The following is a 21,535-nucleotide window of genomic DNA, read 5'->3' as shown; positions in this document are numbered from 1 at the left end:
CTTATGGGGTCAGCCTGAGCCTTCCTTGTCTCCAACCAGCCTACAACACTCAGCCTTTCCTCCTAGATCCCTGCCATCCTGGAATCCTTGAGCCAGACCAGTTTCCTACACCCCTCTTGAATTTGGGGGTCCAGCACTGGAAAAAACCACTCCAAGTAGAACCATTGACTATGGCAGGACTCTGAGAGCTGGGACTGGCTGTCCCTGCCCAACCCACAGGGCTTTACCACCTCCTCCCTGCCCATGGCCCAGGACCCTATTTCAGATTTTACAAGAAAGTGGCTGACCTTTGTTTTTTGGTGTTTAAGTATCTAGAAAGAGACTTGCCTTAGAATGGGCACTCAAACACCCAGCCCAACCACCATCTGCCTAAAGCTAGAAGGTGGTGTTTTACGGTCTAAAGTACAGTAATTTCACAATTATAAGCTGTGCCATTTGGACTAAAATTTTGGTCCGAACCCGAAGTGCGGCTTATAATCAGGTGTGGCTTATATACAGACAAAGAACAAAAAGTTGCTGTTTTAATTTGGAGGACAGGTGTCTGCTGAGAAAGGCAGGAACTTCTCTTTGAAATGGAGAATGTAAATCCCCTCCCTCCAAATTATTATACTTTTGAAATCAAGGGGCTTTCAGGTAAAAATATGGGAATTAGGAATAACAGTTCTTTACTAGGGAAATTAAAATAGAAATACAGTACTACAAAGAAACAAACTCCAAACCCTGACAAAGTCAGAGTACAACCTGACACCCTGTCAGGCAGGGTGTTGGTAGCAGTCCCATTAAATGGTGACTGCATCCTCCTGCAGTCACAGATGTGATTCAGTTGAAGCAGTGCTCCTGCAGAAGGTGCAATTTCCCTCTGGAGGAAAATGACTCTCCGGAGGAAGGATGGGGTGTGAAAAGATAAAGAACAATGCCCCACCTGGTTTTAATGGATGGCCCATTAGCAGAATATCTGCCGTTGAGATAAGGATCACTGCCCCCACCCTCAACAGATGGTGATAGAATAGGTAGCTTTTATCACACTCTGTATTGTAAAGTGCGGCTTATAATCAGGTGCGGCTTATATATGGACAAAGAAGGAAAAGTTGCTGGTACCCGGAAGTGCGGCTTATACTCAGTGTGGCTTATAATCATGAAATTACTGTAGTTTGTTCTGTCCTCAGGAAGGACAACATTTTCAGGAATGTTGTCTTCTTCAATCTTTTCTATTAAAAAGTCATGTGGTACACACTTGATTTTTAGGGGAAAAGCCCTGGTTCTCCTGGGAAGGCTTTTACCACTGACCTGAGCTCACCCTAGATTTTTCTCCAAGACCAAGTGAGCTGCAGGCACCACACCACTTGCTGCAGTTAAGTGCCCATATTGTGTGACTTCCCTCTGCACCTCTCAGATCCCTAAAATGAAGGTTTGGTGCTGCTCTTCTGCAGAAAAGCACCCTGAACACAAGATTAGTACCCATTTATTCCGAATTTCATGTTTTTTTCTGTGCCAGACAAGGTCAGAGTCATTCTTCTGGCAAGTTGCGTCACAGGACTTCCTTCTTTGAAAACTCCTCACTGCTTGCAAGATCATGTAATTATGTGTGTGTCTGGGACACTCTTGCAATGTGATCATTTAAGGTCTCTGAAGGGTCAACAGAGGGCACTGAGTCAAATTCCTCAAAAATAATAAGGAATATGCCAAACTCGGCAGAACAATCTACCAAATTTATTTATTGCATCTACTTCAAATAATTATCACCTGGGCAAACATACCATCCTTCAAGATGCTGTACAAATTTTCAGTGACTCCTTGTCAATGACAACAGGGACATTTAAAAGTTTTTATGTACATTTCCTTATCTAATCAGTCAAATTATGGTTTAAGGTTCAACTGAAACTATAATTTCATTTGGCTTTGTTCCTTGTAAAGGTATATGAGACACTGTTTACCTTAGAATACAATACTCCTGGACCTTGTTTATACAACAGATTTTTCTAATGCTTCTCACCATTAATTCAAATATTCTCATTTGAATCTTCATGAGTGTCATTGTGAGCCTTCCTGTTAACCATGTACCTGCTTCTTCTACTCTTTAAAAGCATGACATGGTATGGCCATGCCTGATGATGAATGAGATGCTAAAAAACTAAGTGTTGTGTTTGAGAATGAGGTAGGTGCAGGAAAGACTCATTACAGCCAGCACTGGGGAGGTGAGAGAATCATGGAATGGTTTGTGTTGAAAGGGACCTCAAAGATCATATAGTTCCAAACACCCTCCTAGGATCAAGGACACCTTCCACTAGACCAGGCTGTTCCGAGCTCCGTCCAATCTGACCTTGAATAGTGCCAGGAATGGCGCATTCACAACTTCACTGGGCAACCTGTTCCAGTAAAGATTTCTTTCCATCTATCTAACCTAAATTTCCTTTCTTACAGTTTGTACCCATTACTCCTCATCCTATCACTGCAGTTCCTGATGAAGACTCTCTCTGGTTTCCCTGTAGGCCCCCTTCAGATCTGGAAGGTTGCCACAAGGTCTCCACGCAACCTTCTCTGCTCTAGGCTGAATAGCCCCAATGCTCTCAGCCTGTCCTCATAGAGCAGATGCTCAAGTCACCTTATCAATTTTGTGGCCTCCAGGACTTGCTCCAACAGTTGCACGTTCTTCCTATGTCAGGAGCACTGGAGCACACAGCATCACAGGTGGGGGTCTCACAGAGCAGAGTACGGGACAGAATCACCTCCCTCCACCTGCTGGCCATGCTCTTTTAGATGCAGCCCAGGATTTGTTTGGCTTTCTGGGCTGCCAGCACACACTGCTGGCTCATGTTGAGTTTCTGGTCAGCCACCACCCATAAGTCCTTCTCCACAAGGTTGTTGTCAATCATGTCTCTGCCCAACTTGTAGGTATGCCTGGGATCAAATCCATGTCTCCAGTTTAGAGACAAGGATGTCGTGCAAGATGGTGTCTAATGCTTTGCCCAAGCCCAGGTAGACAACGTCCATTGTCCCTATCCATCAGTGCTGTAGACACAGCACTGTGCTTCTGTGACATGTGTACACAGAAGTGTATTTTGCTGGAATTGGAGTGAAAACACATGCCCAAGACTCTTCTCTAATAATATCTCAACTCAACTGAGGAAAAACTCCATGCAAGCACACTGCTGTGATTCCCACATAAAGGTAGCCCACCTTCCGCCCTGGTAAACCAAGGTCTTGGAGTTGGCCATGATCTTCAGCCACCTTACAAGATCCACCACATCTGAATCATTGATTTGTCAAACACAGCTCATTCATTAGTGTCACATTGGGTTCTGTTGTGTGTGCTCTAAAATAAAAAAAATCAGTCATTGAGCTTTGGACAAAGTTTTATTTTGGAAATCCTCTCCTTTTTTTTTTTCTTATTATCTTCAGCCACATTTTGGATGATCCCACATGAATGGTTTACCAGAAGTGCACTGCTCTGCCACACAGTGACTGCAGCTTTTCTTGTAGCCCTGGCCCCACCGGCAGACATGGCCAAACTCTGTGTACACGAGGGGTGGAATTCTGCCATAAAATGAACCGTACTTGGCAATCTTTTCTTCCCATGGGAATTGGAGGAAAACTTACTTCTGTTCCCACCTTCAAGTATTTATGAGAGGATTTACAGCCCTGGTTTATACTCATCCGCCTTAAAGGGAGTATCACCAAGTAAAGTGCTGTTCGTGCCTTCTGCACACCTTCCACTTCAGAACAAACACCTCCTAAACCTTGACCTCCAACATGACCATAATAAAGAAATGTCAGCAGGTTAAAAAGTTTTTCAAATGATTTATTAGAAAATGGGACAACAGCCAAATTAACCAGAGAGCCTGGTCCTTCTACTGGTGTTTGCACGAAGGCAGCCACGGCTTACAGCTCGCTGAGTGTTAATAACAAGGGCAAATAGATGAGGATTTGTTAACTTTCCATCCTGTATTAAGATCTAAGGATACCTGATGTACTCAGAAATGCACGGTTCCTGGCTGTCATGTCTGCAGACCTATGAGGGACGCTGGGTCCCTGTGTCAGCTTCCCAGGTAACGGATGTGTCCCACCCTACCACTCCTGAGGTGCCAAGACCCATGGTGGCAGGGAGGGAAGGCACTCAGAGCACTTTGCCCTCTCCCTCACCACACATGCAGCTCCCCTCTTTGATGGGAAGACCTGAGAGCACACTGATGGGAGAGACAAAGGCTTTGCCCCTCTTGGGACATGACTGCCAGATGTGGTGAGCTAGAAAGGCTCTTGGCCTCTTCTGTGAGACCGTAGTTCTTCTGATTCAAAGAAGAAAAAGGCACAAACCCAACTCCAGCAGCATTTCCATGCATAAGTCTATTTTACACTTGACACAGCGCAGATCTGCCAATCATGACAGACCTGACAGGTTCTGGTACAGACACTCACAGAAATGCGTCCTTAGGTTTTCTGCCACATGCCACAACTGTGACTCACCTTCAGTCATTACAAGATGACAGAGACAACCTGGCAAGCCCAGAGCAAACAAGTGATATCACCAGCATGATGCATACATTTATAAGCATAATTTTATTTCTTAATTAGGATTCCAATGGAAGAATTTCCAAGGAGAAAAAAAAAAGAAGTAGGTAGGGGAATGAAGTTGATACCTTACAAATGATGATTCGTGATACATTCACCAAATCGACACCTGAACACTGATGCAAAATTTAGCAGATACCTGGATACCAGTGATCTGGTTCATCACATCACATACATCACATCACATCACATCACATCACATCACATCACATCACATCACATCATCACATCACATGAATGAGAATAAGAGAATAAGCATCATCTAGAGGCATAGAAAGAACATGGCTTGAGATAGTCCCTTTTACCAAACATTAAAGCAATTGTCAAAATGAGTGGGGATGGGGAATATGTTGAACATGGACGCTCCAAGTGAAAGCAGGTTGCCTCTTGAATTGTACCAAAACTAGTATGACCTACACAAAGTAGGAATGGTGATCAAAACCTTCTTCTGGGTAAGGGTTTAAAGGAAAGAACAGCAACCTTACAGTGATTAACATGTCAGGAATGGGTAAGTAAAAATTCTAGATGTCAGATAAAAATGGCAAGTTAAAAGGTGTATGTGACTGATAGAGGAAGCTGAACTAAATGCAAGTCTCTACAGCCTTACAGGTAGCAGCGGGCACAGAACCATTTCAAAAGACAGAAAGTCAGGAACAGCAGAGCAGAAATAACAGCTGCCTTCAGCATCTAATTCTGATTGTTCTTCTATTTTGGGATAGGTCCTTTCATGGAAAAATAGTGATGCATAAGCATCTTCCACAACCACCATCTCTATTTTCAGCATTCCCCAAACTGCGAAAGCTCCACAGCCACAGGGTGTGAAGAGGAGGAGTGGTTGATAAGCCTCTGGCGTTGATTTTCACAATACTGACTCAGAGTTGACCAGCTCCCTCCAAGGCTGTCACTGCCACCACATCACCACCAGGAAAGACGTGACCAACATGATTTTGCAAGTCAGCAGGTGAGCAGTGAGCAGGGTCAGCAGCTCGGTGGCCAGCGTGTTCAGAGACTGGTGGCGACTGGGGATGCTGTCATGAGACAGGCTGGAGAGGGGCGGCATGGCACTGTGACCCTTCCAGCAACGATCATTCCTTCTTCTCTGCTGGGACCTGCACCAGCTGGGGTGCAGCCGTATGCAGCAACATGAGCCCGCAGACTGTCATAGCGAGGCCGACCCACCAGAGAGGTGTCCATGTCTCCCCAAAGAGCAGTTTTCCCAGGATAGCCTGAAGGAAAAGAGAGACACAAAGCTTTGCTGGACTGAACTGTCCCAAGGCCTCTTGTGCTACCAGAGCTGTGAGGACTCCTGGGAGAGACAGCCCTGGAAAAAACCTGGTTGAAGAAACTCCTACTGGGATGACCAACACAGGAATGGCTGTTGAAGGTGATGCTGGAAATGACCAACTTCACCACCAGCCTGGAAGCACAGCCATATTGTGGTCCCAAAGCAGGATTTGGCAGATGTGCATGAGCTTTGCTGCCTTCCCAGCACTTCTCAGGAGCCAAATCTCCCACTGACTGGGTGTTTATTATTATTGTCGATTACTGGACACCACCACGAATTGTCTGCCAGCTGGAGCACAGAAAAAAGGTGGACTACAGCCAAGAGTGAAAAGCAAGTGGAAAAAACCTGTGGGTCAAACACTCTTGCTGTCACTAGAGGTGATGCATCTTCACACCCAGCTAGGGTGACTCTCGCTTCTCACAAATGAGGTGCTGCAAAGGAAAAGCAAAATGAAGCAAAGCTCCAGCTCCCACTGGCAATTAGAAAAGTTCAGTAAACTGTGTTGCTGCTGCAAGGCACCCTTCCTCCTGCACCACCCAGGAAAGTTCCACCACCTGTGCCATGAACAACTATCAGAGCAGCTGAGGCCTGACACAACCATTTCACATCTGCCTCCAACTCTTCCTGTGTGGTCAGTGACACTGGCTGCACTGGGAGATGAGCTACAATCAGGTGAGCATTCCCACCTTGCTGTGCTCCTCAGGCTTCAGTGTGTGGGGAAGGGGCCTACTCACTGAAGAGATGAAGTTGGAGGCTGTTGTTGTCACAGAGGCAGCAGCTGAGGAGGAGGAGAGTCGTAAGGCTTTTGTGAAGACTGTCCACATCATTGCATTCAACACAAACACCAGGCCAACACAGCTGAGGCGAAGCAACACTGGCAGCTGCAGGACAAAACCAGAAATATTTTCACCCTCTACATATTCAACCTCAATAATTCATGGGAACTTTGGAGGCAAACCTAATGGTGTGGGTGTTTAAGACTGAATTACAGCTGGTATTACACAGACATGAATATATTAAATCACAGAAGGAAAAGGAAACAAGGAAACAGCTCTGGACAGACTGTGAGGCTGCCATGTCCTGCTGCAGGCCCAGCCTCCCACTACAAGCTGAGAAGTGCTTGGATAATGTGAAGCAGCTGCCATGCCAGAAGCCAATCTGCAAAAAGCTCTCCAGCTCACGTGGTGCCACATGTAATGCCTATAAATGCCCTTTACTCATCACTTGATGTATGGAAAAGGGTCAAATTCAGTCTGACAAACACCAGACATGTATATGCTGGCATTGTGTGTGCTCCACAACCCAACTGTTGTGAATGTGAGCCAAGACCTGGGTGGTCCCAAAGCACTTGTCCTTATGAGCTCCCAGGACCCGGCCTCATTACTGCTGCAGTGAGGGCAGAACAGGATCTCTGGGAGGAAAGGAAGAGCTGAGTGGCTTCGTGCCTTGTTTTGCACACTCACTGGAGAGTAGAGAGGTTTACTGAGGGGCCTCTGCTCTAACATTTACTAGCAATAAAACCAATTCTGAATTCAAGGGCCTTAGGAAAGATCTCCCTCCTTAGACAACCTGACCAGACATGCAACTGCCTCAGTCTGAAAAAAGAGCACAGCTGCACCTGAAAAGCCACCACCACTCACGGTGCCCCCCACCCCTTCCTAGTTTAAGCAGCTGAGGCCATCTCCCCAGCCCCTGGGTACTATGTAGTTGACGTAAAGACACCAAGGCAGATCACAGGCAGGCAGATCACAATTCTCACAAACAATGACAAGTGAAAGCAAAGCTTTGTCCAAGCCCAAAGCAATCACACCTTCATAGCCTGTCACCCTTCAGTCCATGGTGGGATCCATCTTGAGGCAGACAGAAATGCAGGTTTGAAGCCACCAAGTACAGCTAGAGGTGGCATATGCCCTGTTGGGAATGACTGCAGTATCCTCCTGCCAGCTGCCCAAATCAGTGGGGTCTACCAACTGTGTCCCGCTCCAACTCAGAAGAAAATACAATTTTAAGAAGTGGGGGAGCCCACAGTTTTCTGAAACAAATGACATGGCAAGTACAAAGTTAAAAGGAAAACAATGTAAAGCAAATCCATGCTTGATGGCTGGCACAAACTCTCCAAGGCTAATCCCACTCCAGTGAGGGATGCTGCAGGTGTGGCCTCATTTTGTCCCACCTGCAGCAAAGGTCTCCCACTTTTGCAACTGATCAGGGCAACAGTAAAGATTCAGAACGATTTCCACCATAAATCACTTTGCTTTCCCACTGACACCCTGGCAAACCCTGTGTGGATGGGTAAGAGAGACCACCATGTCCAGCTACTACAGCTCCTCAGAGGAAAAAACTTCTGCTGTGTCAGGGCTCACCATAGGATGGGGTTTGCCTCCCAGTTTCACCCTCTCCCTGTATGACTTGGCTGTTTTACTTTCCTCAAGGAGTTGTGTACATCCACACACCTCTAGTGAGTAAGCAGACTTGGGAGTAGGGATGAGAGGAGAAAACAATCCTCTGTGTTTCACCTAACTTCAGTGTGTTTCTGGATCAGAGAGACCATGCTGCTGAGGTAAAAAAAAAAGCCTTCAAGAAATCTTGTTACTGCCTTCAACCATTAGCCCTAGGGTGTACTGAGATGGAGCCCAGGCTCTCCTCCAAGGTTCACCTGTATATGACAAGAGGCAACAAGTGAAGTTTGGAACAAATGAAATCTGTTACGAGGAAAAGCAAAGATGATCAAGGATTGGAACAGAGGTCATGGGCTCTCCAACCTTCTAAGTATTTAAAACTTGACTGGAGAAGGTGATGTGTAAGCAAAGGTTGGACTCGAGACCTCTAGAGATCTTGCCAGACTTGAGCTAGTCTGAGACTACCAGTGGTGAAGCAAAGCTGGCTCCCACCATCACAGCAACTCTGCCATCTTCAAAAGTGAGCCGGAACCCACGGCTTTTTCTGATCTCCTAATGCAGAGCCAGGGAAATCAGCTGTAGGTGGCACATGCCCAGAAGCAAAGTTTGTCAGAGAAAGGTCAAGTTCCTCTATGCCCAGGACAGAAGAGTGGTCATTGCAATGGTACGCAGACGGAGAGATACGAACATCCCCACGTGTTCCCCACAAGGAAGGAGGGAGATAAATTCCTCCTCAGCTGAGCCACCCCAATGAGTCAAGGATTACTGTTCTGATTGCTTTTCTAAGCAAAGATTAATTTCAGTGTACATTTCAGATAATCCAGAATCACTCCTGAAGTGGCAGAAGTAATTTTAGATGAAGATTGGCAGCAGAGCGGAGAAAGCAAAGAACTTTTGTTCAAGTGCAATGACCCTTCCTGGTCAGGTCGCTCACAGGCTGGGCCACCCCAACACATCCTTCTGGCCAGGAAATCCATCCCTGTCGCTCCAATGAGTATCCTGCTACCCTGCATCATCAGCTCTTAGAAGTGTCAACACCGTTTTGTTGCCATGTTCCATGCTGCACAAGTGATGGCTGCTACTGCAATTATTTTGGGATTTCTGTAGCTCTTCCTCCAATACAGAACTCCTTGAATTTTTGTCACCTCATGAAGGCTCTGCAGAAATGCCTTTGCCACGTGTGTGCACTGAAACATTTATGAATAAACAGTCCCATGCAAATTAAGCTATTAGGAAGATGATGGTATTTACATAAAACTTAGCTAGTCTTACAGCTAAACTGATTAATTTAATTAATAATTGTCACTTGGAATGGACTTGAAAATTGAAAGAAAACAATCCGCCCAGAAAAAAGAAAGTAATGGAATCACAGCATGGTTGAGGTTGAAAGGGATCTCCAAAGCTCATCTGGTCCAACCTCATCACTCCAACAGATTGTGCAGGTCCATGTCTGGACAGTATGTGAGTATCTCCAAGGAGGGAGACTCTACCACATCCCTGGGCAACCTGGGTCTATGCCTGGTCACACTCACAGTGAAAAGGTCTTTCTGGCTGTTCAGAGAGAACCGCCAGTGTCAGCACGTGCCCTAAGCATCTGGTCCCATTATTGGGCACCACTGGCATGAGCCTAGTTCCATCCTTTGTATGCCCTCCCTGCAGGTATTTCTACACATTGAAAAGATCCCCCCAAACCTTCTCTTCTCAAGGATGAGCAGTCCCAGCTCTTTCAGCCTCTCTTCACAAAAAAGATGCTCTGATCCCTTCATCCCCTTTATGAGCCTTTGCTGGACTCTCCAGTTGTTCCATCTCTTTTTTGCAGTGGAGAGCTTGGAACTGACACCAGAACTCCAGGTGTGGCCTCACTGGGGCTGAGTAGAGTGGAGGAATAATCTCTCTTGACCTGGCAACACTTCACACCAATGACATGATACTCTGTCACAGCACATTAAAAAAAAAGGAAGCACCAGCCTATCCCCACCACCCCCAAACAAATGGACAATATTTTTATAAATAACTTGAACACAGAAAAATACTCAGAGAAGATGCTGTCAGCATTTTCAGTAATTCTATGCTCTGCCACTCTCTCATTACAGAACACAATTTGGGTTCTTTTGGGCGGAGTGAAGAGTAACAGGATTTTTTTAAAAATTATTTTTCCTTTCTGAGATATCAGAATGAATCAATAGGATAGGCAAGTACTGATTTGCCTTTTTAACTCTCTCTAATAATCTCTCTTTTTTTTTTTTTTTTTTCCCCTGGTGCAAGGCTGGATTTGTTTCAAATCTAGTTTCCCTTGTGGGTTCCCATTAGGATTTCAAATCCAAATGTACATTCGCCATGTGAATAACAACCTATGCCTAAATTTATCTCCTCAAAGTGCTTTTAGGATACATGTATGCTGCCTTCCTCCTCTCCCCATGCACGCACAACCTCGTGCCCATCTCCACCTCTGCCATGGCTGTGCCAGAGGTGATTCCTGGAGGTAAGGACACTATCTCAGAGGTGAAGGGCCACCAATCACACGTAACCTCAAGCACACGGAGGTTTGTGAAACATGACCGAGATTAACGATCATCACCAACGAACACCCAAAGAGAAGCACAGCGGAAATCCATGGCTCCACCTCTGCTCTAGTCAGGGCCGAGCAAAGATAGAATAAAAGGAAGAAGGGCGCTGCTGTCAGCAGGCAGTGGGCTGAGAACAAGCACTTGATGCTTAATCATGCTAACATCCTGCTTTAAAGTAACACTGATGCAGAAGGACGGCAAATGCGCTCACAGAGTTGGGCTTGGTTCGGGGCATTCCCATACCACGCTCGCTCTCTTCACACCCGGCAGCCCCGCTGCGCTCTCCCCCCAGTTTACGTCGGCACCGCGCATTACTCAGCACTGCAAGGCGGGGCTCCCTCAGAAGTGAGTCACGGCTCAGCTCTCCGAGACCGCCCCACTTTCCCTGCAAATCCAAGGCACCTCTAGGAGTGCCGAAGGAAGAACCAGCGCGCTCCTTCCCCTCCACCGCCACGATGAGCACCGGGTGCCGCCTGCGGGGCGGCTGCACGGGAACTTGGGGCGCCCAGCACCGCCTCTCTCATTCCTTACCGGGCCGCCGGCCGCCTCCCCGCCCGTGCCCAGAGCCAGCTTCGCCGCGGCCGCCGCGGCCGCCCCCAGGGTCCCCGCGGCCGCCGCCGCCACCGCGGCCCCAGCCCGCATGGCCCGGCCCGGCCCTCACGGCCCGCGCAGCGCCGGCGCCGCCCCGCGTAAGGGCGGACAGCACCCGGGGAAGGGCGGGCAGCGAAGGAAGGAAGCGGGCGCCGTGTTCGCTTATGTACAAAGGCCTTATTGAAACAAATAGGAAAGCATGGAGCCAGAGGACAACGCTGCTCCTGCTGTGGCCACATACAACACAAGGTAGCACGTGAAACCAGTCCAGAAACAGACAGAAAAGGAACACTTGCAAACCTAGAACATGGGACTCAAAAATAAAAGCACCCTAGCTGAAGCCCACTGGCCTGTGTGCTCGTCGTCCCTGCTAGCTCTTCGCTTGAAGGTCAGCTTTTTATTTCAATTCTTCACATAGCAATTGGGAACAAATCCACCGCTTAAAAATTCATAGATAAGGTGGTAGAAATTCTTCTACCCCTCAGCCAAATAATGTAGAAAGTCATTAGATATGCCCTGCCCTTTACTAGACACATCTTTCCTCTTTATTCCCTTTTGCCCCAGCACGTGCGGTCGAAAACAGTATTGTATGAATTAGCCAGAAAACAAAACGATAGGATTAGTGGCAGTAAAAAAACACCCAGTCTAATAGTGCTATAGAGATCAACATTTTGTGTTCCACTTACAAACATTTCAGTTATTTGTAATAAATCTTTTAATTAATCTTTAAGTTCATCTGAAATGAACGTATGCTGTACTCCTAAAAATGTTCTGCATACAGTAGTTTCACGAATACAAGCCGCACGGAGTATAAGCCGCACTTCCGGTGCCTCGACAATGTTGCTGTCTTTGTCAATAGATAAGCCGCACCCCGAATATTAGCTGCACTTTCGTTCGTAGCGAGAATCTGTGCGCAGCTTTCACAAATTGGCCAATTAGTAACAGGATCGCGGCATAGCAGGGTTTACTGGCTCGGGGCGGGGCCAGGAAGGCTCGGCCCGCTCATGGTTGCCGACGGGGCCGGATGGGTGGTGCCGGCCGCCCCGCTGCTGTGTTTACTTGCCCTGCCGGCGGGCCAGCCGCCCCGCTGCTGCGTTTACTCGCCCTGCTGGCGGGCCAGCCGCCGCTGCCAGGCACGCCGGCCGCCCCGCTGCTGCGTTTACTCACCCTGCCGGCAGGGCTGCCGCCGCCGCTGCGGCCAGGCATGCCGGCCGCCCCGCTGCTGTGTTTACAGCCAGGCTTGCTGGCTGCCCCCTCCCGTCTGCACCGCCGCCGCGTTTGCTCGCCCTGGCTGGCACTGCAGGCCCCCGCACCGCCGGGCTCCCCCACGCTGCTGGCCCCGATTCTGCTGGGCTTCCCCCGCTGCCAGGCAGCCCACCCGCCGGGCTTCCTGCTTCTGCCATGCTCCCCTGCACTGCTAGCCCCAGTTCTCCTGGGCTCCCCCGCCCTGCTGGCCCGGGCTCTACCACCCCCCCTGCCCCGCCCTGCTGGCCCAGGCTCTGCCACCCGCCCCCCACACTGCTGGCCCCGCCTCTGCCAGGCTTTCCCACCTCAGCCGGGGCCGGCCGGGCTCCAGCTTGGCTTCGGGCTGCTGCGGGCTCTCACTTCCGTGTTGGCAGCTTTTAGAATATTGTTCATGTATTAGCCTCCCTCGAATATTAGCCGCACTTCCGGGTTTCCACCAAACTTTTGGTCAAATTGGTGCGGCTTGTATTCGTGAAATTACTGTATTTTCCTATTTTCTTTCCTTTTTCACTTCTTTGATAAGAAAATGATTGCAAATTACTTAGAATTTCCTACAGTGGTACTATGGAAGCACTATATAAGTCTATACTAACAGAAAAAAGGCTTGAAAAGTTTTATTTTCAAATAATGAAAGAACAGAAACCAAAAATGTATTTATAGTACTATTTACAAACCTGTTACTAAATTCACATTTATGCTTTATTAAACAAAGTTCAAAATGAAAATAATTTTTAAGCAACCCAGGAAAATCATCTTTAATTAAAGAAATAAAGACAAAGGAAGTGTGGTTTTTAGAATTTTAGCTCTCATGGAAAATCTAGCATTTCAGAAGAGGTAGGAACCTGAATAAAAGCACAAAAGGAGACAAAAATCCAGGTGTGTGTTCCAGAACCACAGCAAAAGTCAAATTTGACAACTGACTTTTGCTTATTCTGTACACTTGAAAAATATGGCTCTGCACTTTTATTTGGGTCACTACAGTTGATCATAATGTCTACAAATGCTACATTTTTTTGATTCTTTCAAGAAGGTGTTTTCAATTCGTAGTTTTTCGGTCTCCTGTAAAACAGAAAAAACATAGGAATATTAAGGAAATTATTCTCACTTTATTGTTTATTCTTTATTGTTTATTGTTACACAAGCAGTATCTAGAGTTAAGTGTTTTATACACAATATACTTGAGCAAATAAAATTGAGATCCTTGTCTGAGGTCTGTGAGGAGACATACCAGCCATGAGGTACTCAGCTGCATAAAATGAAAGGTATCTCTATTCTCCAATAGAAGAGCAAGAATTCTAGTTTCCATTCTCAAAGCTTAACTCTTTCCTATGTCAGACCATTACTTCATCAGTAATCTATTCTGCAACTTACCTCTGTAAGTTTAGCATTTTCTTTCTTCAGTCGCACAAGATACTGAATCTTCTGGTTTAGGTTTTGATGACCAAGTAATTTCCCATTTTCCTCAGCAAGTGAGTCAACTTGCTTCCTCAGCAATTCTATTTTCTGTAATAATAAATACATTGTGTACCTCTTAGAAGTAGCCTCTCCTTCTCTTTTCAGAAGCAATAGCTTCTTAGAGTTATTAATGTACTAACATTTGTTTTAGCATATGATGCAAGAGTTGGTTCATTCAGGAAATACACGTTTGTCTTATGTCTCCTCACACACTGTGTTAGATTGCTCTGAAGGGCAAAGAGCACCATTTGATTTGTACTACTAAATTTCTGTATCCAGACTTTCACTAGTGCAGAGAACATCACAAATACAACTAAACTGCAAAACGAAACAGTTGTACATCTGCTAAATAAGATTCTGCTGTGAAGATGACAAAAAAATTACATATATGTAACCTTTTCAAACTTGTGTCTTTCTTCATATGCTTCCTCCAGTTTTGATCTAATTTCTTCTTTCTCATTAAATGCTTTAAGCTCCAAAGTCCTTGTTCGTTCCATCTCCAGAGTAATTTCATGACAGGTATTCTCTTGGATTCTGAGGATATTTTTGGTCTCTTCTAATCTGCCAATATAAAAGAATCATAAAACATTAAAAACCAACATAGAGGTCATGCAGCTGAATTACTAAATCACTCTTGGGCATGGAGGGAGGCTCCTTTAAAAGCATTATTTTGAGATATTGTATTTCCCTTAGAATTTAGTGGTAAAGAAAGGAAAAATTTCATTCTGCTTCACAGTTCTTGTGTTTGATACTATCAACTTGGCAGTGTTTTGGAGCTGCTCTTCTGTTTGGGAACTGTGCTGTTTGCAATTCAGGATATACAACTCCACTCATGATTGAAGAACAGAAGCTTCACCTACAAAAACACTTTGCATTAATTTACCTAAGGAATGTAAATTTTCCAGCTAAACTCAGTTGCTCTTCAGGTTTCCTCTAAAATGCTTGTTTGTCTGTGGCTTTTCCCCCAACAGCCTCCTTGCTCAGGAACATCTCTGAGCAGTTCAGATGGTCTGAGTCTGTTTGGCTGGCCTGGTAACAGAATGAGTACCACTTTGGATAGAATTGAAACATTTTCCACAGATGAGGCCGCAAGATATTAAACTATACCATCAAACCTAGCAGCCTGTCTACTGTTTCTATGAACCTGAATTCTGTAATTTTGCAGATCAATTCAAATATTACATACGTTAAATTTTTGTCATAATTTCTGTTTTATTGAAGTGTGGTGTTTAAGACCTGCTCTGCAAACAGTATTAATTTTCTGAATTTGTCAAGACATTTTCTTGACAAGAAAAGAATATTTTCCCTTTTGTCCATTATTTGCTTGTATGACACATCGTAGCACTGCTATAAAGTGCGTTTTGGAGACCAGACAGGAATGCCAGATTAGTGCATCAAATAGCAAAATAATCCCTAGTCTCCAGACTAGGGTGTCCGGAAAATTTAATGTGAATTACTTTTGAAATGACTATGTGCGTAAGAACTATCTATTTTCCTCCTTAAAAGAAGTTACTTACATAGAAAGCATGCCATCAAATGTAAATAACTGACATGTTAGGAGATTCAGTCACAATAAATTCTGCAGCAATACAGATTAGAAAAAGAACAGCAGGACAAACACTTTCAAACCAATTTTATCTACTGAGTCAGTATTTTCTTTCTTTGTTATTATCCATCCAAGGTACAAAACACTTGAATTTTGAGGACTACTTGCCCAATAGTGCAAACACAATTTAGAAATCCTGTAATAATAAAAATTTTTCATGTTTCAAGCTGAACCACAGCAATTTAAACAAATAGCATAAAATGCAAATAATTACATTGTTTAAAACTATAAAACATTTACAATATTAATAAAGAAATGAACAGATTTCAATTTAATTTGAAAAGGAATGGAATTACAATTCACTGCATATAAATAACTTCAAACATTTAAAAACATCCCTTCCAATTTAGGTTTTTATGGTTCTACCTAATGAAGTATTGTTCTGATATAATGCTGTGTAGTAATAGGTGCTACTACCACCTACTGATGAGAAGGAGTAGGAACACAAGGTATCTTGCAGAAGTGTAAACACTTCCTAACTATATACAGTAATTTCATGACTATAAGAGGCACCCTTTTGACTAAAATTTTGATCAAAACCCGGAAGTGCGCCTTATAATCTGGTGCGCCTTATATATGGACAAAGTTCGGAAATTTGCCAATTTGCACTTGGAAGTGTGAGCCATGAGGTGCGGCAGGAGCCCTGAGGCGTGGCAGCACCGTGGGAGCCAAGCTGCGAGACACGATGCAAGCTGCACCAGCTGGCACTAGGGGTGGGCTGGAGTGCCAGGGTCCACAGCATGGGGAGGGCGCCTGGGGCTGCGTTTAAAGGCTACGCTAATCTGTGAAAAATGCTTGCAAATTGAGCACCTGTCAGTAAACCTCGCGATCGCACAATTCCGTTACCGATTCGTTACTTTGTTACGCGCGGATCCTCACTGCAAAAAAAAGTTCACCTTATATATGGACAAAGTTCAGAAATTTGCCAACACCCAGAAGTGTGCCTTATAATCCGGTGCGCCTTATAGTTGTGAAATTACTGTAATTTGAGCTCTTGGACTACCATTACTTAAATATATTTTTTTCCTGTCATTAATTAGTTTAATACTAGTTTCCAGTTCAAAGAACAATAGTTAGACTTACTCTGCTTTGATTTTCAGCATTTCTTCCACTGCTTTATTCTGTAAAAGTTCAAGAACATTAGATGCAGTCTTAATGTTTAATATACACATATATATGTGTAAAAATATGCTGTTTAATTGATGCCACATATCTCATTGCAGATCATCCTACTATCTAGTAGTTCACACCGCTACTACTGTAAGTTCATCTCTTCGCTGTAGGCACTAACTTCCCATTTCATGTCAGCACAGCTGACCCACAGCAGTATCTCTCTGCCCACTCATGCAGGGCAGAGCTCTAACAAGGGGCTCTTCTGTCTGGGACATCCATAGAAGCCTCTGCTGTAGCATTAACTTCCTTTGACAGAGCTCTGACATTAGTAAGTGACACAATCTTCACTTTCCAACTCTGAGGATGAGTCAGATTTAGCAATCTGAATCTGTTTTTGCTTATTGTGCAATCTGACAACCCAGTTCACTGGTGTTAGGCCAAGATAGAAATCCTAAGAGTTAAGTGTCAGGCTGTGCCCGTTAGAATTCACTAGAAATTTGTGTTTGTTTTACTGCCATGAAAACAAAACAAAAAAATCAAACGAAACGAAACCAGCAACAACAAATCCCATTAATACTTCACAGCAGGTCAATAGCAACCGACACGAGGATAACATACCTTGGCAAGTTGCTCTTCAGCAATCTCTTCCTCTTTCTCCTTAAGGTACTGAACATCAGGATGTTTCTGATCACTAGGAAATTCAAGAATGAGAAAAAAAGTTTCTCACTAACAGAGGAAACCAGTTGTAAAAACATGGTATCCAGATTAAACCAATAAACGTTGTGCAGTTGTTTTCACACATGTTCATACTCAAATACTGAACATCATGAAACTCTGGAAGGGTTTAAACTTCTAAACACAGTTTCTTTTGTCAGAGTATAGAGAAATAAGTGTTTTAATGGAATCAATTACAGATGCAATAAATATGCAACCATTTGTTAGACAGCTGTGCTGATTTTGGCTGGGGTAGAATTACAGTAATTTCGCGACTATGAGGCACACCTTAAAGCCTAAAATTTTGATCGAAACCCGGAAGTGCATCTTATATATGGACAAAGTATGGATATTTGCTGACAACCCAGAAGCGTGAGCCGTGAGCCGCATGGAGCTGCACTCTGTGTCGAGCCAAGCACCAGGGCAGGCCGGCGCAGCGCTTGGGGGGCTCCATGGCTCACCAGGAAACTTTCCCGCCTTCAGACCCCGCTGGTTCCCCCAGCCTGGGGCAGCAGGTCCCCAGCCCACCCAGCCCCGCTGCCCTCACTCCCCTGAGCAAGAGCAGAGCCAGCAGGTTTAATAAAAGTGAGTGATTTTTCTCTGTACTTTTTTTAGTTTTTAGGCTGTGTTTAAAGGCTACGCCGATCCGTGAAAAATGTTTGCAAATTGAGCACCTGCCAGTAAACCCATGATGCACGATTCTGTTACTGATTGGTTACTTTGTTGCATGTGGATCCTTGCTGCAAAAAAAAAAGTGTGCCTTGTATATGGACAAAGTTCGGAAATTTGCTGACACCTGGAAGTGCACCTTATAATCCGGTGCACCTTAGAGTTGTGAAATTACTGTAATCATCTTCACAGCAACCATTACTTACAAGGTTGCATTTTGGATTTATGCTGAGACCAGGATTGATAATGTAGAGAACTTTTTGTTGTTGCTGAGCAGGGCTTGCAGAGAGTCAAGGTCTTTTTTGCTTTCCATACTGCCACACTGGCCTGGAAGCTGGGGGTGTGTGGGAGGTGGGAGGAGACACAGCTGAGACCCAGGTGTGTCTGGGGAGGTGACCCAGACTGACCTAAGGGACATTCCAGGCCATGGCAACATGCTCAGTGTATAATTTGGGGAGGGGAAAGGAAGAAGAAGGGATGGTTGGAGTGATGGTGTTTGTCTTCCCAAGTCACTGGTGTGTATGATGGGGCCCTGCTGTCCTGGAGATGGCTAAACACCTCTCCCTGGGAAGCAGTGAATTAATCATTTTTTTTTTCTTTTCTTTTTTTGCTGTGCTTATACGTGTGTGTGACTTTTGCTTCCCCTATTAAACTGCCCTTATCTCAAACCCACAAGGTGTCTGAGTTTCGTTCTCCTGATTCTCTCCCTGCTCCCACTGGTCGGGGAATAAATGAGTAGTTGTGTGGGGCATTGCTGCTGACTGGTGTTAAGCCAGAAGAGCAGCTTTGGGATGAAGGTACATATTTTATTAGTTCACAGTGTTCATATGTATGGAGACTGCAGAAAGACTTCCTACAAGATCACTGCTCAGTGGTCTTGCTAAGTTAAAAATTAGTGAAGTCTTTTGAATACAAGAAGCTTTTACCTTCTTATCTTGTTAGTTTTTAATCAACATGACAAACCAACTTCATCCTGGTAGTGCACCATATGGTAAAAACTTAATTTGGTTAATAAGAATTTTATAATTGCATCAAATTACAATAAAATTTTCCATAACTTAAGATCTTATGATCAGGTAGGTTATTGAACAATGATGTTGTTTCTAAGGCTTTCTGCTTAGTTTGCAACAGACATTTGAAATTGTGTAGTGAATTGGAATGGAAATCACAGGCAAAAAACAATGGTTACATTGCCATGGAACACTGGATTCTGTGGCTTTGTTTTTCAGTTTATATAGGTTTTCTAGACAATTTTTCCACAAACAAGTATTACTTTTATGTTCCTCACTTGTTGGATTCCTGACTTGGGGATATAATTTGGATATGCACTAAGAATTCCCTGCTCCTTTTAGTTGATAAGAGTTATGGTGTAAATAAACCAAAGGCTAATTGTATATTGGAGGTTTTTAAAACTTAATTCGTGTCTCTATGTTGGAACTTGTGTTGCATTCATTTGGATGTTCCTTATCTACTGGATCCATAACTACACAAGTTATGGCAATATCTAATACCCAGGAATTACTATACCAGTAATGATTTTACATTCTGTTTTCATTTCCTTTATAAAACTTCATTGCATTTAAGAACTTGTGGTTTAAGGGTCTCATAGTTTGGAAGCCAGTAAATAATCTTCATAGAAAAGTTTGAGTCAATCTGTAAATAGGCAAAAAATATAAGACTGTATTTCAAATAAAACCTGTAAGCTTCATCTGAATTATTTTTAGTTAAGAGAGATTTTCCGTGTTTTATTTTACTTTACCTGTTCTTGCTTGGTCTCTGAGCTTCTACAAGGCTCTGTAAACGCCTGTTGCTCTCCATCAATATCTGCATTTCCAGACGCAAGTTCTCCAACTCATTTAATTGTTCCTAAGTGAAATTCAAAGCATTTTATTTAAAGACCAAATTGCAGTTCCTGTTTTCACTTCCAGTTGAACATGTTTTTGAGTAAAATAGTAGACTAAAATTATTTATCAGAAAACAAGCATTACCCTTCCATCTATAGTCACATTAGAAACCATTGAGAATAGTTTCAGGAGCAAATATTGAGAACTGTTTCAGCAGCAAAAATGACGTTAACATTTGACATTCATGAACACAAAACAGCACAGTCTTGGTAAAAATGAGATTTATAGACATCTCAAGCAAATTGTCACCACTTGTTCCCAGTCTAGGTAAAGGGAAAACCAAAAACTGCCTTCCTGCTTTAGCAGGCTTACTACAAAGCCAAGCTCATTTTAAAAAAACTGAACTCTGCAGTCTGTCTCATTTTGACCTTACAAAATGCCAGCAGAGATTAATTCAGTACCTTCAGCCTTAGAATTTCATCATTTTTTGCTCTTCTTTCTTCATTCAGTTCATGCACAAGGTGCTCCAGATTTATTGCAGAGGCCCTTCTATCAGCTATTTCTTGCTCATGAGTTTCCAGAAGCTTGGCCAAATTCACATCAAAATTAGGAGGAGTTTTTGGACACTGGCAAGTCAAAAAAACCAAACCACACAAAATATTAGTAAAGGACTGTTTTCCCTATGCATGGATTACATGTTTTAATACTTCATTGGAGACATACACGAATATATTCCTGGCAGACAAATCATCAATAATTACAATCTATGTGAAAACGTTTCTCTCAAGTCCATACCTGAGGAAATGTTATTGAAGATGCATCCACAAAGCAATCTATTTGCTTCATTTTCAGCTCATATTCATCTTTCCTGTTCTCCAGTTCCTCTGTCATTTTGTCTAACTATTAGAAACACAGTAAGAATTAAAGTTGCTCATAGTACACACAAAACAGGAAACAAAATAGCACTCGGAGCTCTATTTTGAGCATGCTTAAGTACACAAGTTATTTCAGATTAACTAAGACTTCAGTTTCATAACTCCTCTCTATTTAGTCCATCACTCACTGTTAAACTTTCAACGGCTGCATTCAACAAGCATTTTTGAAAGCATCTATACATTTAACAACTTGGCAGTTCATCTGAATTTTGTTCTGGTTAGTATTTGATTTTCTTACCTTGATAACACAATCTGCCTTTCAAAGGGCATGCTAACAGAAAAAAAACTATTATGAACTTAGTTGACAAACATTACTGGTCAAAACATTATTTGATACAAAGATTTTAGTGGTATAGATTTGATTGGTTTCCCCAAGAGAATATGTTAACTTGACAAAAGAACTCCTCTTTCAAAAAAACCCTTTAGTTAGAGTCTTTGTCAACACAAATATATTACTTAGTGCTATGATAGTTAGGACAACTAGAGCTTAAATTTGAACAAAGATTTAATATAGCTATTCAGCCTGCAGCAGCTCCAAACCACAGC

General features: G+C 43.9%; 2 protein-coding genes across 2 annotated transcripts in view; both read right to left on the bottom strand.

The window, feature by feature from the left end:
- Positions 1–4,535: 4,535 nt before the first annotated feature.
- Positions 4,536–11,459, bottom strand: TMEM42 (transmembrane protein 42). The gene is made up of 3 exons (XM_033080856.1): positions 11,349–11,459; positions 6,586–6,732; positions 4,536–5,792 (listed from the first exon to the last, which is right to left on the bottom strand). Exons 1-3 carry the CDS (start codon positions 11,457–11,459, stop codon positions 5,652–5,654), a joined length of 399 nt encoding a protein of 132 aa, XP_032936747.1. The 3' UTR covers positions 4,536–5,651.
- Positions 11,460–13,356: 1,897 nt separating this feature from the next.
- Positions 13,357–21,535, bottom strand: part of KIF15 (kinesin family member 15) — a 45,461-nt gene continuing 37,282 nt past the window's right edge. Inside the window, exons 28-35 of the mRNA XM_033078082.1 lie at positions 20,850–20,954; positions 20,516–20,680; positions 19,970–20,076; positions 17,446–17,518; positions 16,798–16,835; positions 14,504–14,669; positions 14,025–14,156; positions 13,357–13,712 (exon numbers count right to left, since the gene is read on the bottom strand). Coding sequence (XP_032933973.1) covers positions 13,629–13,712; positions 14,025–14,156; positions 14,504–14,669; positions 16,798–16,835; positions 17,446–17,518; positions 19,970–20,076; positions 20,516–20,680; positions 20,850–20,954 — 870 coding nt within the window. The 3' untranslated portion in view covers positions 13,357–13,628. The remainder of the gene's footprint in view (positions 13,713–14,024; positions 14,157–14,503; positions 14,670–16,797; positions 16,836–17,445; positions 17,519–19,969; positions 20,077–20,515; positions 20,681–20,849; positions 20,955–21,535) is intronic.

The sequence above is a fragment of the Catharus ustulatus genome, chromosome 1 (genome assembly GCF_009819885.2).
Source record: "Catharus ustulatus isolate bCatUst1 chromosome 1, bCatUst1.pri.v2, whole genome shotgun sequence".
Lineage (NCBI taxonomy): Eukaryota > Metazoa > Chordata > Aves > Passeriformes > Turdidae > Catharus > Catharus ustulatus.
The sequence above is the reverse complement of the archived record's forward strand: the minus strand, read 5'-3'. Positions and strand labels throughout refer to the sequence as shown.

Coding starts and splice junctions, on each gene's coding strand:
- TMEM42 (XM_033080856.1), bottom strand. CDS start 11,459: ATGCGGGCTGGGGCCGCGGTGGCGGCGGCGGCCGCGGGGACCCTGGGG. Junction 6,733..11,348: donor GGGAGGCGGCCGGCGGCCCG/GTAAGGAATGAG, acceptor TTTGTCCTGCAG/CTGCCAGTGTTGCTTCGCCT. Junction 5,793..6,585: donor CCTCCAACTTCATCTCTTCA/GTGAGTAGGCCC, acceptor CTTTTCCTTCAG/GCTATCCTGGGAAAACTGCT.